General features: G+C 36.0%; 1 protein-coding gene across 6 annotated transcripts in view; it reads left to right on the top strand.

The window, feature by feature from the left end:
- Nucleotides 1–17,071, top strand: part of ralgapa2 (Ral GTPase activating protein catalytic subunit alpha 2) — a 159,981-nt gene that overhangs the window by 55,202 nt on the left and 87,708 nt on the right. For all 6 annotated transcript variants that reach the window (XM_042742922.1, XM_042742921.1, XM_042742918.1 and 3 more), the window contains exons 4-10: nt 9,141–9,198; nt 11,010–11,053; nt 11,143–11,323; nt 14,189–14,304; nt 14,450–14,588; nt 15,120–15,322; nt 16,390–16,620. In XM_042742922.1, coding sequence (XP_042598856.1) covers nt 9,141–9,198; nt 11,010–11,053; nt 11,143–11,323; nt 14,189–14,304; nt 14,450–14,588; nt 15,120–15,322; nt 16,390–16,620 — 972 coding nt within the window. The remainder of the gene's footprint in view (nt 1–9,140; nt 9,199–11,009; nt 11,054–11,142; nt 11,324–14,188; nt 14,305–14,449; nt 14,589–15,119; nt 15,323–16,389; nt 16,621–17,071) is intronic.

Genomic DNA, 17,071 nt, shown 5'->3' with positions numbered 1-17,071 from the left:
AGATATTGACTTCTAGATCTATAGTTTTTGCCATGTAAGATTGACCAGTGTTGATTTCATTTCATATTATAAACAGAAACTTTCTAAGAAAGAAAAAATTATACTCCACAGTACACCATTCTGAAATAACTAATACCGTCTGGACCATGTATTTTTTATACATGTTTTATATGCCAGTTTTTTTTTTGTTTTGTTTTTTTTTGTTGTTGTTTTTTTTTTTTTTTTTTGTAACATATTTTAACAGTAAAACTCTTCTTTTAATGAATATTGTTACCTACTCATTTTCACATAAACATCCTGTCAGCAAGTGAGTCAGATATTAATTTAGTAAACATTCAGATTTAGCATGTTGTTAGACTGATTTCTGAATGGAATTTGATTTGCCAAAATGTAGTTTAATAAATGTGATTTATTTCAGAAATGATAGTCATCCTGTCTGGACACATTCTTTCTTCCTTTATTTTATTTTATTTCAATTTTTCATAAATTAAAGAAATGCAACAAATACTTACATGATGCATAAATAAAAAAATACAAACACCTTAAAAGTGGTAAAATGTGCTGCTTATATTACAGTGATTATAGTCACCCTGTCAAGGCACATTTTTTTTCTCATTATTATTAATTTAAAATGAGAATTGAGGGTGGTTTTCATTATACAAAATAGATTTTGTTTTGTAACACACAATTAAAAGTTAAATGCACTCAATGTTATATACATCACATTATGTAATGATTTGTAAGAGGTTTATATGGTAGTACATCTGGTAGCAAAACTTCTCCATAAATATCTCAGCGATTAAGTGTTTGTTGCACACAAACATGTCAGTGTGTCATTGTCTGAAAGCCTGTTGCTCTGTCAGAATCAGGGCCATGCAAACGGACATCTGTGACACTGACTCAGACCCAGAAGACAAACTCCTAAATTAACTATTTTTCTCTTTAAAATAATATCAGTTATATGAAGAAGATGAAGATGATTAAGCATATCAGATGCTATCTTTCATAATCTCTAACATATGTATTTCTTGTTGAGGCTGGAGGGTTTCATATGCTGTGCTTTGAGGGCTAGATTCTTGTCATAAAATTATGAAACTGAACATCATGTACAAACCATGTGCTTACAGACTGTGACCTCTGACCTTCCCGGTTGTTTTTCAGAGTACTTGCTGATCCTTGTATCATATGACTGCCTTTTCCACGCCATTAAGTTCATGTTTTATATTGATGGACTTTGACTTGCTTGAACTTATAACCCATCTTAGATTTCTGTGCACTTGGGAAATATAAAACTAAACCTGTGGATTGTGTGTGTTTACACAACTAGTTGGTCATAAACAGGTCACTGAAAAATCAAAATGTACTGTTTCAAAACATGTATGAATGACTTTCTTCTCTAGAACAACAACAAAATTTTTTTTTTTACATATTTTTTAATGGATTTCTTTCCAAATGCTGTAAACTATACAGAAAACCTCCTTGATTCATAATTACTAGAGGTAAAAATTAACAGCAGAGCTCAAACTATTAAAGTGCCCCTATTATGGTTAATGAAAGGTTCATATTTTGGTTTTGGGAGTCCCCAGCAACAGGTTAACATGCATGCAATGTCAAAAAACACTTTCATTGTATTATAATATGCATTTATTTTTACCTTATTTGCTCAACGACTCCCAAACAATTCGCTTAATGATTCATTTTTCCAAACCCCTCATGTGTGTAAAGCTGATCCGCGGTGATTTGTCAGATTGGTCTCATTTTTATTTCACCATGCCTGTAATGCCTGATAAAGCAGCGTTTGTAAGTGCAGTGCTGCTTTGTGTACATTCAGGCCAACGCAAAAAGACCAACAAGTGGGCAGGCAATATGCTAATGTGCCATGTTGACGTCAACATGAAACGGCTTGAGATTTGTTTTAAAAGCGACTCGTTTCAATGATTCAGAGTCGACTCTTTCTTTTGAGAAACAATAACTTTATACACGGTGCACATTCAGATTTAAAACTTTGCGGGGTGTTTTCATTCACTTTTTTGCCCCTATTATGGTCATTTTCAAAAATCCATAATAGGGGCATTTTAAATTCAGCTACAATTTATTTACATATATTCATATGTATTAATCAACATTTAGACAAAAGCATTTATTCAGACATTTGAATTGCTCATTGAATGGTACTTTGACTCAGCAACACATTTTTGCTTTTATTCAATTGATGAAAATATGATGACTTACACTGTGGGTGTCTTAAAGACTTGTTTACATAACATATTTATTCAAACATACAGTAAGTAATTAAGACATCTAGCAAAGAGTATGTTGTTTATAATCACTGAAGCTGCCACTCACTTTGGCTTCAGCCTGAGCTCTGCATTCACAAAAACTCTCATCATAATCAGAAGCTTCCTACACTGAATAATGAGTCTCTTATTTACATTGTATTTACACTGTTGGTAATAATGAGAGCATCCTCCAGTCTACAGAAACCCTTCTGATTGGCCATTGTGTTCATGCACTTAACAGACATGCCTGTGATTGGCTACAGCAATCAGCAAAAACACAGTGTAAATTGAAACCATTGAAGCTTCTCAGAGCACAAACAAATATGCACAGGAGCATTTGAACGCAGCCTCATATCAGCGGATACTGTGTTGAGCACTGCAGTGATGACATATTTTTGTTGGCCAGCCCGGAAGTTCGCAAGAAATCACAACAGGGTTTTACTGAAGAAATCTGGTCAGAGAATAAAAAAATACAAATATTTTGAGCTCAAGCACTTTATTTCAGACATTTAACCAAAAACCAAAAAGATTTTGAGATGATGTTTCTGATAGTACAAAATTCGCTTCAGGTTTTGGCCTACAAATTCAATTTCAAGTCAAGTCAAATTTTATTTCTATAGCACATTTAAAAGCTTACGCCAAAGTGCTGTACAACAAAACACAATATATAAAAAGCATAATAGGAAACATGCATTATATATTAAAAAAACAAACAAACAAAAAAAAAAACACTAAAATAGAATCAGAGTAAACTGACATCAAAAACTTAAACTGACATTATTCAAATACCAGAGAAAACAAATAAGATTTGAGAACAGACTTCAAACTGGCTAGTGAAGGAGCAAGTCTCACATTTACAGGCAAACTATTTCAAAGTTTAGGAGCTGCAGATGAAAAAGCCCAACCACCCTTTGTTTTACAGCGACAACATGGGACAGTTAAGAGGAGCTGATTACTAGACCTAAGTGCTCTCTGAGGAGAGTAAGGAATCAGAAGGTCACTGATAATATTTTGGTATATAATTTGGGTTTTGGCCTACAAAAATACAGTGCTTGGCCAAAATTATTAGAACACTAGTATCTTCACCATCTAAATTGTTTTTAAGTCAGTTATTTATATTTCTCTCTTTTGCTGTAGGAAATATCAGTTTACATTTCCAAACATTCATTTTGCCATTAATCGTAATAATCCAGTGAGATTTTTGTCTGACGACAGCCAGTGCTCCACACAGAGATCTGATCTGATCATCATCAGTCTGTCTGAATGACATGAAGAAACTGAACAAACGGAGACAGACTCAATCCAGAAGAACTGTGGAGACGTCTCTTAGATGCTTCAAGAACCCTACCTGCAAAGCTTCCTGAAAAACTCTGCACAAGTGCACCGAGGGCAAAAGCTGCTTAAACCGCAAAGGATGCTCACACCAAATGTTGATTTAATTTAGTCAATAGAAGATACAGAAAATCTATTTATGACATTATTTTTGACAGCATCCTGATTTTACAGCATTTTTACACTAGTGCCTAAAACTATTAACAGTACTGTAGCTTTGCAGGGAAGCATCTTGGAGACGTTGCCAAAGGATTGAGTCTGTCTCCGTTTGTTACTCCAGACAGACTGGATGATGATGATGTTTATATTACACACTACAGCAAAAGATAGAAATAACTGACTTAAAACCATTTCTTTAGCTGGTGAAAATATTAGTGTTCTTATCATTTTGGCCACCACTGTTCATGAACTCCAACAGCACTTCATTGAGTCGGTTCTTGGTGCTACTGGAACTGCAGACAGAATGGTGGTGTACTTCTCAGGTGATGCAGTGTTTGGGTGTTTCATCTCAAACGTGCTACTTCAGAAGTTGCGTGGCACGTGAGAGCTGTTCAGGCCCATCACTCCACGGCTGGTGTATTCTCAGTCATGCTCACCATGTGGTAAGCACGGCGAGTGTGGATAACGGCGATGCAGAAAAGCCTGCGGTAATGCTGCATTCTTATGCTTGGAGAGCTGCGGCAGATTAGCACAGACTCTGGCAACCGGCAGCAGCTTGCAAACTCCACGGCACGCTTCTCAAATCCACCATCCCAGACACCGCTGCAGCGCAGCAGGGGAGCGCTTTCCGTTACCTCAGCCTTCTTCTGCGTTCCCCGAGCGTGCAGGCTTAAACAGATCCCGCCACTGGATATCAGCTCCAGTTATTTGTCAGTTTCCTCACGGCGATGACAGGCTGTAATCCAGAGCTGTCCTTCCACATGCAGAAGATCAATACAGAGGTGCTTGAATGCTCTCATACTCATGTGTCAGCACGTTCCACATCAACACAGGAAGTAAATGAGAATGACACGATGAGTGACGGCTGTCGCGTAGCATGTGAGATTATGGTGTCCTCTTCCTCTTGTCACGGATGTCACTCTTTGTTTGCGGTGACAGACTTGATCCCATGTTGCTGTTCATCGGTTGAGTGTCTTATAATGGCATTACTCATAATGCACTGCCACTGATGACATTACCGTTGTCCATTAGAGTGAATCTTAACCCACAGGGACACGTCTTACTGTCTGTGAATAGACGCTAATGATATGGTGCCAAAAGGGCTTGTGGTAGTAAGAGTCACAGCTGGAGCGTGTTGATCTTTCTCTGCTGACCGTTTCAAATAAATAGCATGTAGGTGGGACCTTTGTCTTCCCAGACTCCCCAAAAATGTGGGTGTTGCAGTATTGTCAAAAAAATAGTTTTTGTTGGCAATAATAATTTGAAGCTTTTTTTTTTCAGAGTTTGTTTTTGTGCTGGTTTATGGCCTGATGAACGTCGTGAACAGCTGATTTTCACATTCTTTATATTCGGTGTGTTTGTCAGTTCACAGTAGTGCCATAAATTAACGTTTTCTTTAAGCTGTGAAATTTGCTACCTTCAGTTGATTTCCAAGGACATTTATCCTTCATAAGGATCCTTTTTTATTTTCTAACCTTATTTAAATTATGCATCATCTTTTATACCAAATGTTTGCATTAAATCAATAACATCTATATATGAGATTCTGTAGGCTGTTCCCAATCAAATGAAATCCGTTGCACTCCAGAAGTGCTGCACTTACTGTAAACCAGCATTTAGATGCATTTACACTACAACTGCATTAATAATGCTATGAAATTAATGTTTTAAAGATAATACATTAAATATTAAATTAAAACCAGCAGTAGATGGTGGCAGGTCTTAATCATTGAGTCACTGAGTAATTCATTCATCCAGTTTGTTCAAAAACTCATTCATCCATTCATTCAGAGACAAAACACTGCTGTATGTTGTTCTGAGAAGCACAACAGTTCTGCTGTGCCTTTGTTCAGAACTATGCATTGACAAAAATCCAGCAAAAACTGAGTCTAAAATGTAACTCGTAAATAATATATGTGTGTACTGTGTATAATTATTTTGTATATATAAATACACACATATGCATGTATATATTTAATATTTTTATTTATATATAAATTATTTATTTATATATAATATAAATTATGTATAAATGTATATACAGGATATACATGCAAAAAATGTTTAATTAATACATGCATATGCGTGTATTTATATACAAAATAATTATACACAGTTCACACATATATATTATGCAAACACAAACTTTTATTTTGGATGCAATTAATTTTTTTCCCAGCACACATATATATATATATATATATATATATATATATATATATATATATATATATATATATATATATATATATATATATATATATATATATATATATATATATATATATATATATGTATATATATATGTATATGGGGTGTAACGGTTCACAAAATTCACGGTTCCGTTCGATACGACACACTTGTGTCACGGTACGGTTCGGTACGTTTTTGATACAGCAAAAAGAAAGAAATGCCAGAGAAATTTCCTTGATTTCTTTTTTTTATATTAAAACTAACATAATAAAGTGTGATATTTTTTACTTTGAGTAATTCTGGAGCTATATATTTATATTCTTCTTATGAGCATATAAAACAAAACAGCTTCTTGGAAAAAATGAAATATTGTAGTAGTTATAAACCAAGGTTTATTTTATTTCAGATTAACATTTGAGGGCAGCAATTGTATTCATAATGTCAAAAATAAAACCGACGTAATGTTACTTGAAGGCATTATAGCCTACTATTCCTGCCAAACTTTCATGGTTGCAGTTAGTGTTACTACAGTAAATCCATGGTGAATGTTGCAGATCTGGACACTGGATAGTTCATTTGCGGCACAATGTTTCTTCCTGGTTTCCACGCGCTGTTTGATCCGTTAATAACGGAGAAATGTGAATGTTTCTCTCTAGATCTCGCAGCGATGTTATTACTTCTGTGGCAAATTCAAATGCTTTCTTTACTGGATCTCTTATTAGCGCTGTGTAGTAACAGCGTCGCAGGATTACGATCGGGTCGCGCTGCACTGGTCCAAACTGATCAACCACACAATCACGAGCAGTTTCGTTCCGCTTGCATTATGTTTGCCATTTGATGTTGGGCACTGTTGTGGTGGCGCCGGCGTCTCTTACATTATCAGCGCGCTTCCCAGAGAGCAAACTAACATAGAATCAACGCAGAATCAACGTAGAATCAACGTCTGCTTGCTATCTGGGTTGCCACGCGCAACGCGCCTACATTTGAAATAACGAAATTGTAATTGAAATCGGCATTGTTAGCATATGATTTTTTAAAAACTTTGAAAAAATATTTTTATATAAAATTATAGAGCTGAAACAACTAATCGATTTAATCGATTAAAATCGATTATTAAAATAGTTGTCAACTAATTTAGTAATCGATTCGTTGCTAAATAATTTTTATTTGCCGTAAGCGGCTCATTTCGTGTATATTTTAAATCTGCGGTGACCAAAGTGTGGCAGTAATGAGCCACCGGAGTTTTACTCAGCCAGTACAGCAGGAGAAGCAGCGAATAGCCAATAGCTGGCCTCGTTTCATGTCACGTGCTTCCCGCACAGCGTCTCTCTGTCTGCAGCATTCAGCGTGATGGGTGAGGCAGGCGGCAGTGGAGTAAGCTCGAGAAAGAAAAAGAAAAAAGCGGAAGATAAAACTAATCGAACAAAGTCATCCAAAGTGTGGGAGCAAAAAGAGAGCAAGCCTAACTGTTAAACCCTGAACATTTGGACATGTTGACCTTTTTGCACTGCAATGCAAAGTTTTTCTCAAATAATGAGTGAATAGTGTTCTGCCTCATTTCCCACAGGTAGTCGAATTCCTGTCAGTTCAGGCATAAGCTGTTTTGTTTAACATTTTATCCCTTTATTATATTTTTGAATTTTGCACTGTTATAAGGACCACTACATATTTAAATCCGATGAAAATCACAGTGTGCAAAGACTTTTATTTGTGCAGATTCTGCAGTACAATGTTGTTTGGCAAATGTTTAGTCGTAAAAGCTGATAACATTGCTTTTTAACAATTAACATTTAAAGCTTTGTCGTTTACCAGTTCATAATTCAGTCTTGCAGCCTAATTATGACTGAATGAGAGAGGTTAATGTTTAAATTGTATTTGAAATGCACTTTTTTCTAAGTATTCACTGCTCTTTTTCACACAGCAGGTTTTTTGTGTGTCCAATTTTTTTTCTGGACAACCTTCTGATGGATTTTACTTTAAATTTTACTTTAAAATGTGAGTTCCATTCAGGTTTGATGCCATTGGCACTTTGTTCGAAGGATTGTTTACAGTTTCACTGCATAAGCTATAAAGCTGTTTCCCAGGTATAAGCTGTGTGTTTACAGGAAAAAAATAATAAAATGCAATTTACTGCAATTTTAATTCTGTTTTATTCTTATTCTTCGTGATAATATGTTCTGAAAGATTCCTTAATAAGCTTTGTTCGGGGTGTTAAACTACTTTAGGAGCCCTAAGGACTGCCATGGTGAAATCATTATTTGAAATCTCCTTGTGAAATTTGCTAGAGTATGTATGGGTCAGTGTGTTTGATTGCAGAAGTGTTCGACAAAGGATAACTAACATAATAAAACACAACTCCAGGTATATTTTTGATGAGGATATGACAATGCAAAATGGTTAAAATCTCTTAAAAATCTATGCTGAATGATAAAGACCCTTTATTAATAATTTACTTGGGGAAAAAATGGAAAAAACTAAAATATAAGTACATAAACCGATTAATCGATTAATCGTAAAAATAATCGACCGATTAATCGATTATCAAAATAATCGTTAGTTGCAGCCCTATAAAATTATTAGTAGAACATTTTATGCATCTTTATTCACCTCAAAGCATATCCGCTCCCGCGCCCCCCCTGTGAACTCTGGTTGGGTTGGGAACCAATGAACTATATCATAAGATACAAGACAAAAGCCCGTTTAGACTTTTTGGCCCCATATTTAGAATTTTGTCATTCTAACTGCATTCTATTAGGCCACATAAAGAAGTGAAAGTGGACAATCTCAAGATTTGTCTTTTTTTTTTTTGCAAAGTGAGCGACATACTTGATAATGTCAGCTTCCACATTGTTTAAACAACAATTGCGGTACCATTGTAGTTGATACATATCACACACCCCTAGTGGGTGGCATGACCTGAATGATGAATAAAAGGTTTACTTTCTTCTCTGTGATCAGAGTTTGTGTTGTGGCCTAGTGAAAAATAAAACCATAGACTTACATTGAAGGAGAATCCTGAGACAGAAACTTGACATGGGCTTTTTTTTTTTTTTTTTCACCACTTTACTATTATTGGGTGTAAACTACATATAAAGTGAAAAATGACTGACATTGAGCTCTTGAATTTTATGCTATTAGTTTAATGTGATCACAGAGTGTCTTTATTTTTCCTTTCAGAAAATTCTGCAACTTCTACCTGAGAAAATCAACAGTCGATGGCAGTTTCACAGTATAGGTAAGAGCTGTTCAGACCTCAGTTTACACTCACATGGTTCATGCCACACAGTTTAGCTGTTGAAATTGAAATATTGCTTACAGTATCAGTATGTCTTTGTGCAGTATTATTTATGAGTCAGTCTGTATGAGTTTTGCTGTTAAAGCAGGTTCAGGACAGAGTCAGTGTAACCTGGTTTAATACTTTCTCAGAGAAAATAATTAGCTACAGAGAGAGTGAGAGCAGGAGGTTAATAAATGAGAAATGCAAATGAGAGGCTTCATTTGAAATGCAAATTGCTAAATGAAATTATGCGTCTCGTGGTTTCAGTCTTCCGTACAGGAAGACCCTCAAAGGAGGCAATAACCTCAATTAGAGCCCTGCGCATAGAGACCGAAAGAAAAACATACAAGGTTATTGTTATTGTCTTCAGCTATATGTATTTGCTGGGCAAAATTATTACCTTACACTCACAATAATCAACATAACATCCATAGTATAATAAATACACATTTTACAATAACAACCAGTCTTAATAGCTTGGCTTTTTAATAGATTTGGTCCACTTCCAATCCGTGTTGAAGTAGTTCCTCAGTTGATTATAAGGGCGAGTCTGATCCTCCAGTGTACTGTAGATACTGTGTGACTGAGTGTTGCTTACGATTGCCAAGCAATGCCACAACTGCCATATCAATATAAAATTCAACAGATGTAATCTGTAGACTGTAATCGTTTGTTAAATATAGGGCCCTATGAAATCCCAAATTCCGTTCAAATTTTTCTTGAATCCTTTTTAATGGTTACATTGCATTTTATTAATCAAAAAGCATGTCTAGTTAATTAAAATGATGGAACTTAAACAATGTCACATCAGTTTATTAAAAGTTTGACAAAAATTACATGTTTAGGGCCCTATGAAATCTTTTGTCTTTCACCATATGTTTTATTGTTACCAAATTCTGTGTTGCAGCATGTTAAATTATTTGAATGCACAAAAACAACTTTATTTATTCACATTTATTCTTAAAATAGCCTTTTCTGAAAATTTAACTTTATTTTTTATTTTTTTTGAAAACAAAGGGGATTTACTATAAAAATGAAAACATGGAAGAAATATTGTATGAACATTCCTTAAAAAATAAAGTTTTAATAATTTTAGTAGTAGTAGTAGTAGTGTGTACATTCTGCTGAACAAAAGTAGTATATTTCTGCCGCAATGTATTCAAGTTAAGCCCTACTTATATTTACACATTTCTCTGAAAACACCTTATATATCTCTTTATATAACAAAACACTATATTTATACAAATGAAAAAATAAAAAAATACTCAGAAAGTGACTCAGAGCAGTTCTGGAGATGTATATCGTTTATTTATGTCCTCATTTAGTGAGACGACAGATGCTGAAATTACTACGAGTGCCGTGCGTGCTTCAGTGTGTGTGTAGTAAACAAAATCGTGCATCTTTATTTCATGCAGAGATATGATCGAGTTAATGCTCATCAGATCGTGAAAATCAGTGGAAAATTAATAGAAATGCTGATTCTGTGTAAAGAAATATCAAGTAAACTTCAAAACACTAGTTCAAAATATGAACTTAAAGCTCTAATGGAAGCAGTTCAGTGACACTTGCACGTGACTGCCTGCCTGAGTTTTGTTACCATGATATGACTCATACTGTGATGCAAGTCCTCTCTCAGCAGCAGGTGCAGCCTTCAGATGGCTTCATCATAGTAACCTTCTTAATTACATTTAGTTGTGTGCATCACAAAGCAGTCTAACGATTAAATTAGTTACTGATTGTGTGTTATTTTAAATACTTTTCTTTTATAGGTTCTATTCTCAAAAAACTTTTGCACACTGGAAACTCGTTCAAGGTGAGTCGATTAATGACTCAGAAGAGCTTAAAATGATGATATACACGTCTGTTGTGGATCAGTGTGAATGCAGGAGTCTGTGTGTGCAGATCCGCTGTGAGGGCATGCGTCTGTTCCTGCTCTGGCTGCAGGCTCTGCAGAGTAACTGTGCCGAAGAGCAGCTTCTCATCTTCGCCTGTCTGATCCCAGGATTCCCTGCTGTACCCTCATCCAGAGGGCCCTGCACACTGGACACCATCATATACAACCCCTTTTACAACCCGCCTGACGGTAACAAACACGCACACACATTGACCTGGCCAACTATGTACTGACATTTAATTGAATTATTTGATACAGTGCACTTACTGTGTGCATACATATTTGTACATTGTACATATATATATATTAAAAATACCTGCATGCAAATACAATGTTCTAATTAATTTATGTAATTACATCTATATTTACTCTCTTGACCCGTATCCCAACTCCATAACGGCAAAAGTGTTTTGGGCTGCACTTCATTTTAAAGTGTTTTTGTTGCAATATAATTGAACAAATATGTACAAAATAGGATTAAGGGTTAGAATTAGTTGCTTGTGATTATGCATAATTTACTGTTATTACTACAATAAGTACAGTACATGTAATGTACAATAACAAGGACACAGGATTTTTTTTTTACGTACTGTGGGTACATTGTAGTTAAAGACACTTATTATAAAGTGTAACCTTAGTCTTTTATTCCTAGCCTATAGAATATCTGAATAAAGTCAACTTAAATCTTATTCTGACCAAGAATTTACTGCTACTCAAAATCATTTTTTGCATATTTTGAATTTTGTTTTACTTGAGGTTAGATATGGATAAATCTGAAATCAGTAATATCACAATAATACAGTGTTGCGTCAAAAATAGGGCGGTCAAGTCTAATTGAAAGAAAGTATAGACATAATTATTAGGAAAACATAATAATAATAAAAAAAAAATTCAACCAATCAGCTGAGAGCTTGCCATTTTTAAAAGCTCTTTTCATTTTCATGTAGGATTTAGGGTGCTGGATTTAGTTTGACAAAAACAACGAATAGTATTTTCCATTGGCTTTTGGATTATTGCAGAAAATAAGCTCTGGGACCAACAGAAGTTTCTGATTCTTACATGCTTTGTTCATGCTGATAATCTTCACAAATGAGCACTACATTTATACATTTTGAAGCCGAAATACAGTTGGCAAAAGCTAAATGGAACCGCATGGTAAAAAAAAAAAATGCAGACTCGTTTCCAAGTTTGGCCTACAAAAAGACATAAACGAATCAGCTGAACTCAGTAAATGTAAATGTTGTACATGTACTATCTTACCTGAAGTAACAAAATGACCTTATTCTTCCGTGTTCACAGTTCTGCCCTTCATTCATTTTATTCCTCACCATTTACAACACATCTACTGCGTTTCTGTCTGGGAATGTACTTTCTAATGATGGCCATTAATGCACTTGTGGCACAAAGGCACTTTAAATCTAGTATTAGAGTGAAATAATCAAATGGCGGAACAGCATCCCCAGAAAAGGAGGTCAGAGTCTGTTAAATGCTGAAAGGAATGATTTCCCTTGATGTTTCCTCTCGGAATAGATTTTATTGATGCCCTTGAACCGGTAATGACCCATTCATTTCAAGCACTGTGGATGTGTTCATATGCATTTGAAATCAGTGAATATTCCTTTCTGTCTGTGCTGACGTGCTTTATGTCTGAATAGATTTCATTAGTGCAACACATAGGCTATTCACACTGAAGGCTGTTCAGCCCTCTGCGATGACAAAGACAGTAGTGGCAGGGACAGTGTGGCACGACGCTTTGAGCTGACACAGTCCATGTGATAAAAATAAGCCGGATGCAGATCTTGCAGAAAGTTTTTGAATAATTATTATTATCCCAGTTTACTGGGCATAGCTGGATATAACGTATAAGCGATTTGCACATTTAGACTCTTAAACATAATAATGCACACTGTGACAGACTGTGCTGCTGCTGCTGCTGTTTGTTTGAATGCTCTGAACATCTGGCTCAACCAGTCATGTGTGTTTTTGCACAGGACTGCCTGTTGTAGGAGCATCAGTAGTAATGTTTGCTGAGGCGTCACGATTTCTGTTGCTCATACATAAGATTAAAATTTGAACTGTAGCATGTGTTTGTGCTCATGATCTCAGACTGGTGTCATGTCCTGTAGACATACACTAAGATATCTGCAATGGTTCTCAAGCAGGGGACCCAATTGGAGGCAAACTTACAGAAGTGCCTTGAGATAGCTTAAAATAATTCAAAATAAGATAGGATGTGAAAGTGTAATTTCTAGACCTGGAATACTTCTAGAATGAGGTCCAATTTCTTGTATTATTTAACTATAAATAAATATCATTTTTTGTAGTTATGTCAAGCTGGGTAGAAATTATTTGTGAGTAAAAAATATATTTGTAAAAAAAAAAAAACAAAAAAAAAAAAACTTAATATTTAAAATTAGTTTGCTGCATATCCAAAAAAGGATTACATGCAGATATACCAGCAATTTTCTATTATTATTCATGTGCAAAAAATAAAGTGCTCCATGCATTTAAAACCCACAACAAACATTTCAGTCACACTGGAGCTCTTCCTCATTGTCCTCTTTGGAAGAATTTCTGTGTAACTTGGAATCGTGTTACAGGTGGATTGAAAAGCACGCGATAACTAATTATTTATTTATTTAATTATTTTTTTGCAGGGGGTGGGGGGCATCCCATAATCACAAATCATGCCAATTCATTGCTCTGAAGAACAAATAAACATACATGCATACATAAAATAAATAAATAAAAAAATTAAAATAAATTTTGGGGACCTTTTGAATATAGTCTTTAACAGTTTGGCCCTTTAGAGTCAAAAAGGTTGAGAACCTCTGATGTATAGAGCAGAATAGAAGCCATCCAGAAAACCCTAGCAGTGTGATGACAAGTTTTGTACAAACAAGTCCACCTCACAATTTCCTCTAGTTTATCTTTTTTATTTATTTATTTATTTATTTTTTCGGATACATTTGGTGCTATCTGGATCATGTATTACACACCTCACCTTTCAGATGTTTATGAGTATATTCAGACTCTGTGTTTGTGGTTTTGTAGCCAAGATTGTGCCAGAGGAGATCAGCCCACTGGTGCCTGCGCTTCCCGGAGAGAAGGTGGCAGAAGACCACACCTGCTCCGTCCTCCAGATTGTGCTCAAGGTCATGGTTCTCCAGGTCAGACAGAGCTGTTCATGTCAGGGTTTGGCTGATAATGCTTGTGGTCTGCTTTGTTTCTGTTTGAAGTCTGCATGTTGCTTATAACTGAATTGACATGATGCAATCTGAATAAGATTTATTTATATATTTTTTTACCCCACAGGCATCCAGCTTGGACTGGAAAAACAAAGAGAGCCAGGACACAGGCTTCAGATTTCTCTTTTCCCTCTTCAAGAAGTACTACCTGCCTCACCTGTTCCCCACTTTCACAAAACAAACCAACCTCTACAAGCCACAATTAGGTGAAGAAATGTTTCACACTAAACTTTCTTTTAGCAGCTCACACTTTACACAATATTGGGCTTAATGATTAATTTCTTTACTTAGAGTTAAACATGTGGAGCTCTTATTCTAGGATGAAACTGCATGGAGGCTAAGTTTCTGTGACAACAGAACAATACATTTCTCTTCACAGCATTAGTAAAATGATCTGTCCACAACAATGCTGGAAATGATGGGAATGTGAATATAAAGCATAACTGCCCAGCAGTGTGTTTCAGAATGCATGTTAAACTGATGGGACACATAGGTCTTTAGTTCGCTGCATTCACTGTGAACCATGGCCACTCTTTGAGATGCTGAAAACAGCGGATCGAGCAGTGTTCACCTGTAAATGAACACAGTGCTGCGCTTGATAAGCTCACTTAGCCATATCGCAGTTTTAGTTTTATATTGATTGACAGGTGCTGTGTCAAAGCAATGGCTCAAATCTTATTATATTATTATTATGTTTTTAATTTGTATTTCCTTTCCTCTCTCTCTCTCTCTCACAGATCTTCCCATTCACAGACCAAAGCCCCTCTACGTCCCCGTGACGCGTAACAGTGAGAGCACATACTGCACTAGGGATCAGTATCTGGCTCCCCGCGTGGCCTTCATCACGTGGCTCGTTAACTTCTTCCTGGAGAAGAAGTATGTGAACTCGGCCACGAGCAGCTCTAAGAACGGAGGAGAGGTCCTTCCTAAGATCATCCAGGTGGGAGGATCAGAGAACCACTGTCTCACTGTCAACTACAGTAGCTACATGGACACACATCTTCTGAGACAGCATACTCACTAAAATGAAATAGAATTTTTCTTAGTTGAAGCTCATTTGGCAAATTCATTATAGAAACAATAAAACCAAAATTGAAATTTCTGTCGATCGAATGGGGAATCTACGTATACATCTATGGGTACAACAGTGCGCATGATGTTATTGTTTACATGGTCATCAAGGATACGCAGAGCGAACGTGCGCAGCCACGCCAGCATTTTCAAAATCCTCAGTTTTGATTAGTTTCACTGAAACGCAACCCTGGAGTTTTCAAACTAAAACTGGGACTGCAGTGTCTTCAGAAGTCTTCAGTTTCGAGGGTAGAAAACGCCGGAGTTGTGTAAATGATAGGCGTAACCTTAGCAAAAGTTATGCGTTTTAAAACGAAAACACACTAGTGTAAACGGGGCCTGAGGAACTACATTGTTTGGTGGAAGAATAACTGTTTTTATTAATATCATTACACTTTATTTGTTTTGTTTTATTCTGTGAAACCTTTCTACATGTATGAAATAACCATTTTATAAAGCGTTTTACGTGTCGTGCCTAACAACGCCCCTTAGCTGTTATAAATTCACTGTAAACCACGGCTTCTTGGGGCTCATTGCTTTATCTAAGAATGGCTTTTGGCTAATAGAAGCAAATTGTCCTCTATGTCAGGTGCATATGAATACAAAACGGTTGGCAAAATATATTTTTCTGAAGGAAAAGTGGCAGGTTCTCTGCCATCTCATAATTGAGCGGCTTTCTCTCCTCATGTATTGGATTATTTAACATGTTGCATTACAACAATACCCTCAGAACCAAAATTGTTTATGTATGTATGTACTTTTTATTTATTTTCATTTAAGTTTGTGTTTTCCCAAGGAGTGTAGACACTTTTCCATTACTTTTTTAAAATTATTTTCTTATACATTTTATTTTATTCTAAGTCTTAGAAATTGGTATTAAATCTTAGTACTATAAAGTGTATGTATGCTCTTTCTTCTCCCCGTGTTTGTGTTCAGACTGTGACTGCGGGTGGGATCAGTCAGGAGAAGAGCGCAGACTCTGAGCCCAATGGTCCTGTGGAGCAGGAGAAGAATCACTCGAACAGCAGCACGCTGTCAGACCGCAGGGGCAGTAACTCCAGTCTGTGTAGCATCGAGGAGGAGCATCGCGCCGTCTACGACATGGTGCAGTCCATCCTGCTCTCCACACGAGACAACGTCAATTTCGTCAATGAGGTCTTCCATCAGGTCAGAGACAGAGTGCTTCTGTTGCTTACATTATGTCACTATGTCATGTCTCATGTTCACATGATTTTAGGCACATTCTACTTGGTTAGAGATATAGTGACCCTAAAAATATTTGGACACTCGTCCAGAGCTCGGACAAAATTGGTATTTTTGGTGTCCACTGTCATACAAGTATATATAATTTGTTTAAATTTAATTGAAATTCTATAAAATCATCTAAAGATGCATATATCCTAAATATGGTATAACAAATGTTTTAAGAGGTTAACCTTAAGCTTGTGGGTGGAAAAGCAGAAATCACAATGATTTAATCAAATAAATATGAGCTCTGCACATTCAAAGTCAACATACAGTGCTGTTGTGCTTTCTACAGGCTCATGGTGTCGGAGCAGTTCACACTCAATGAAAACCACGCCTTTTTGCCAGTAGATTATTTTTATCAACTATTGAT

Source organism: Cyprinus carpio, chromosome B17, assembly GCF_018340385.1.
Source record: "Cyprinus carpio isolate SPL01 chromosome B17, ASM1834038v1, whole genome shotgun sequence".
NCBI classification, from domain to species: domain Eukaryota; kingdom Metazoa; phylum Chordata; class Actinopteri; order Cypriniformes; family Cyprinidae; genus Cyprinus; species Cyprinus carpio.
The sequence above is the reverse complement of the archived record's forward strand: the minus strand, read 5'-3'. Positions and strand labels throughout refer to the sequence as shown.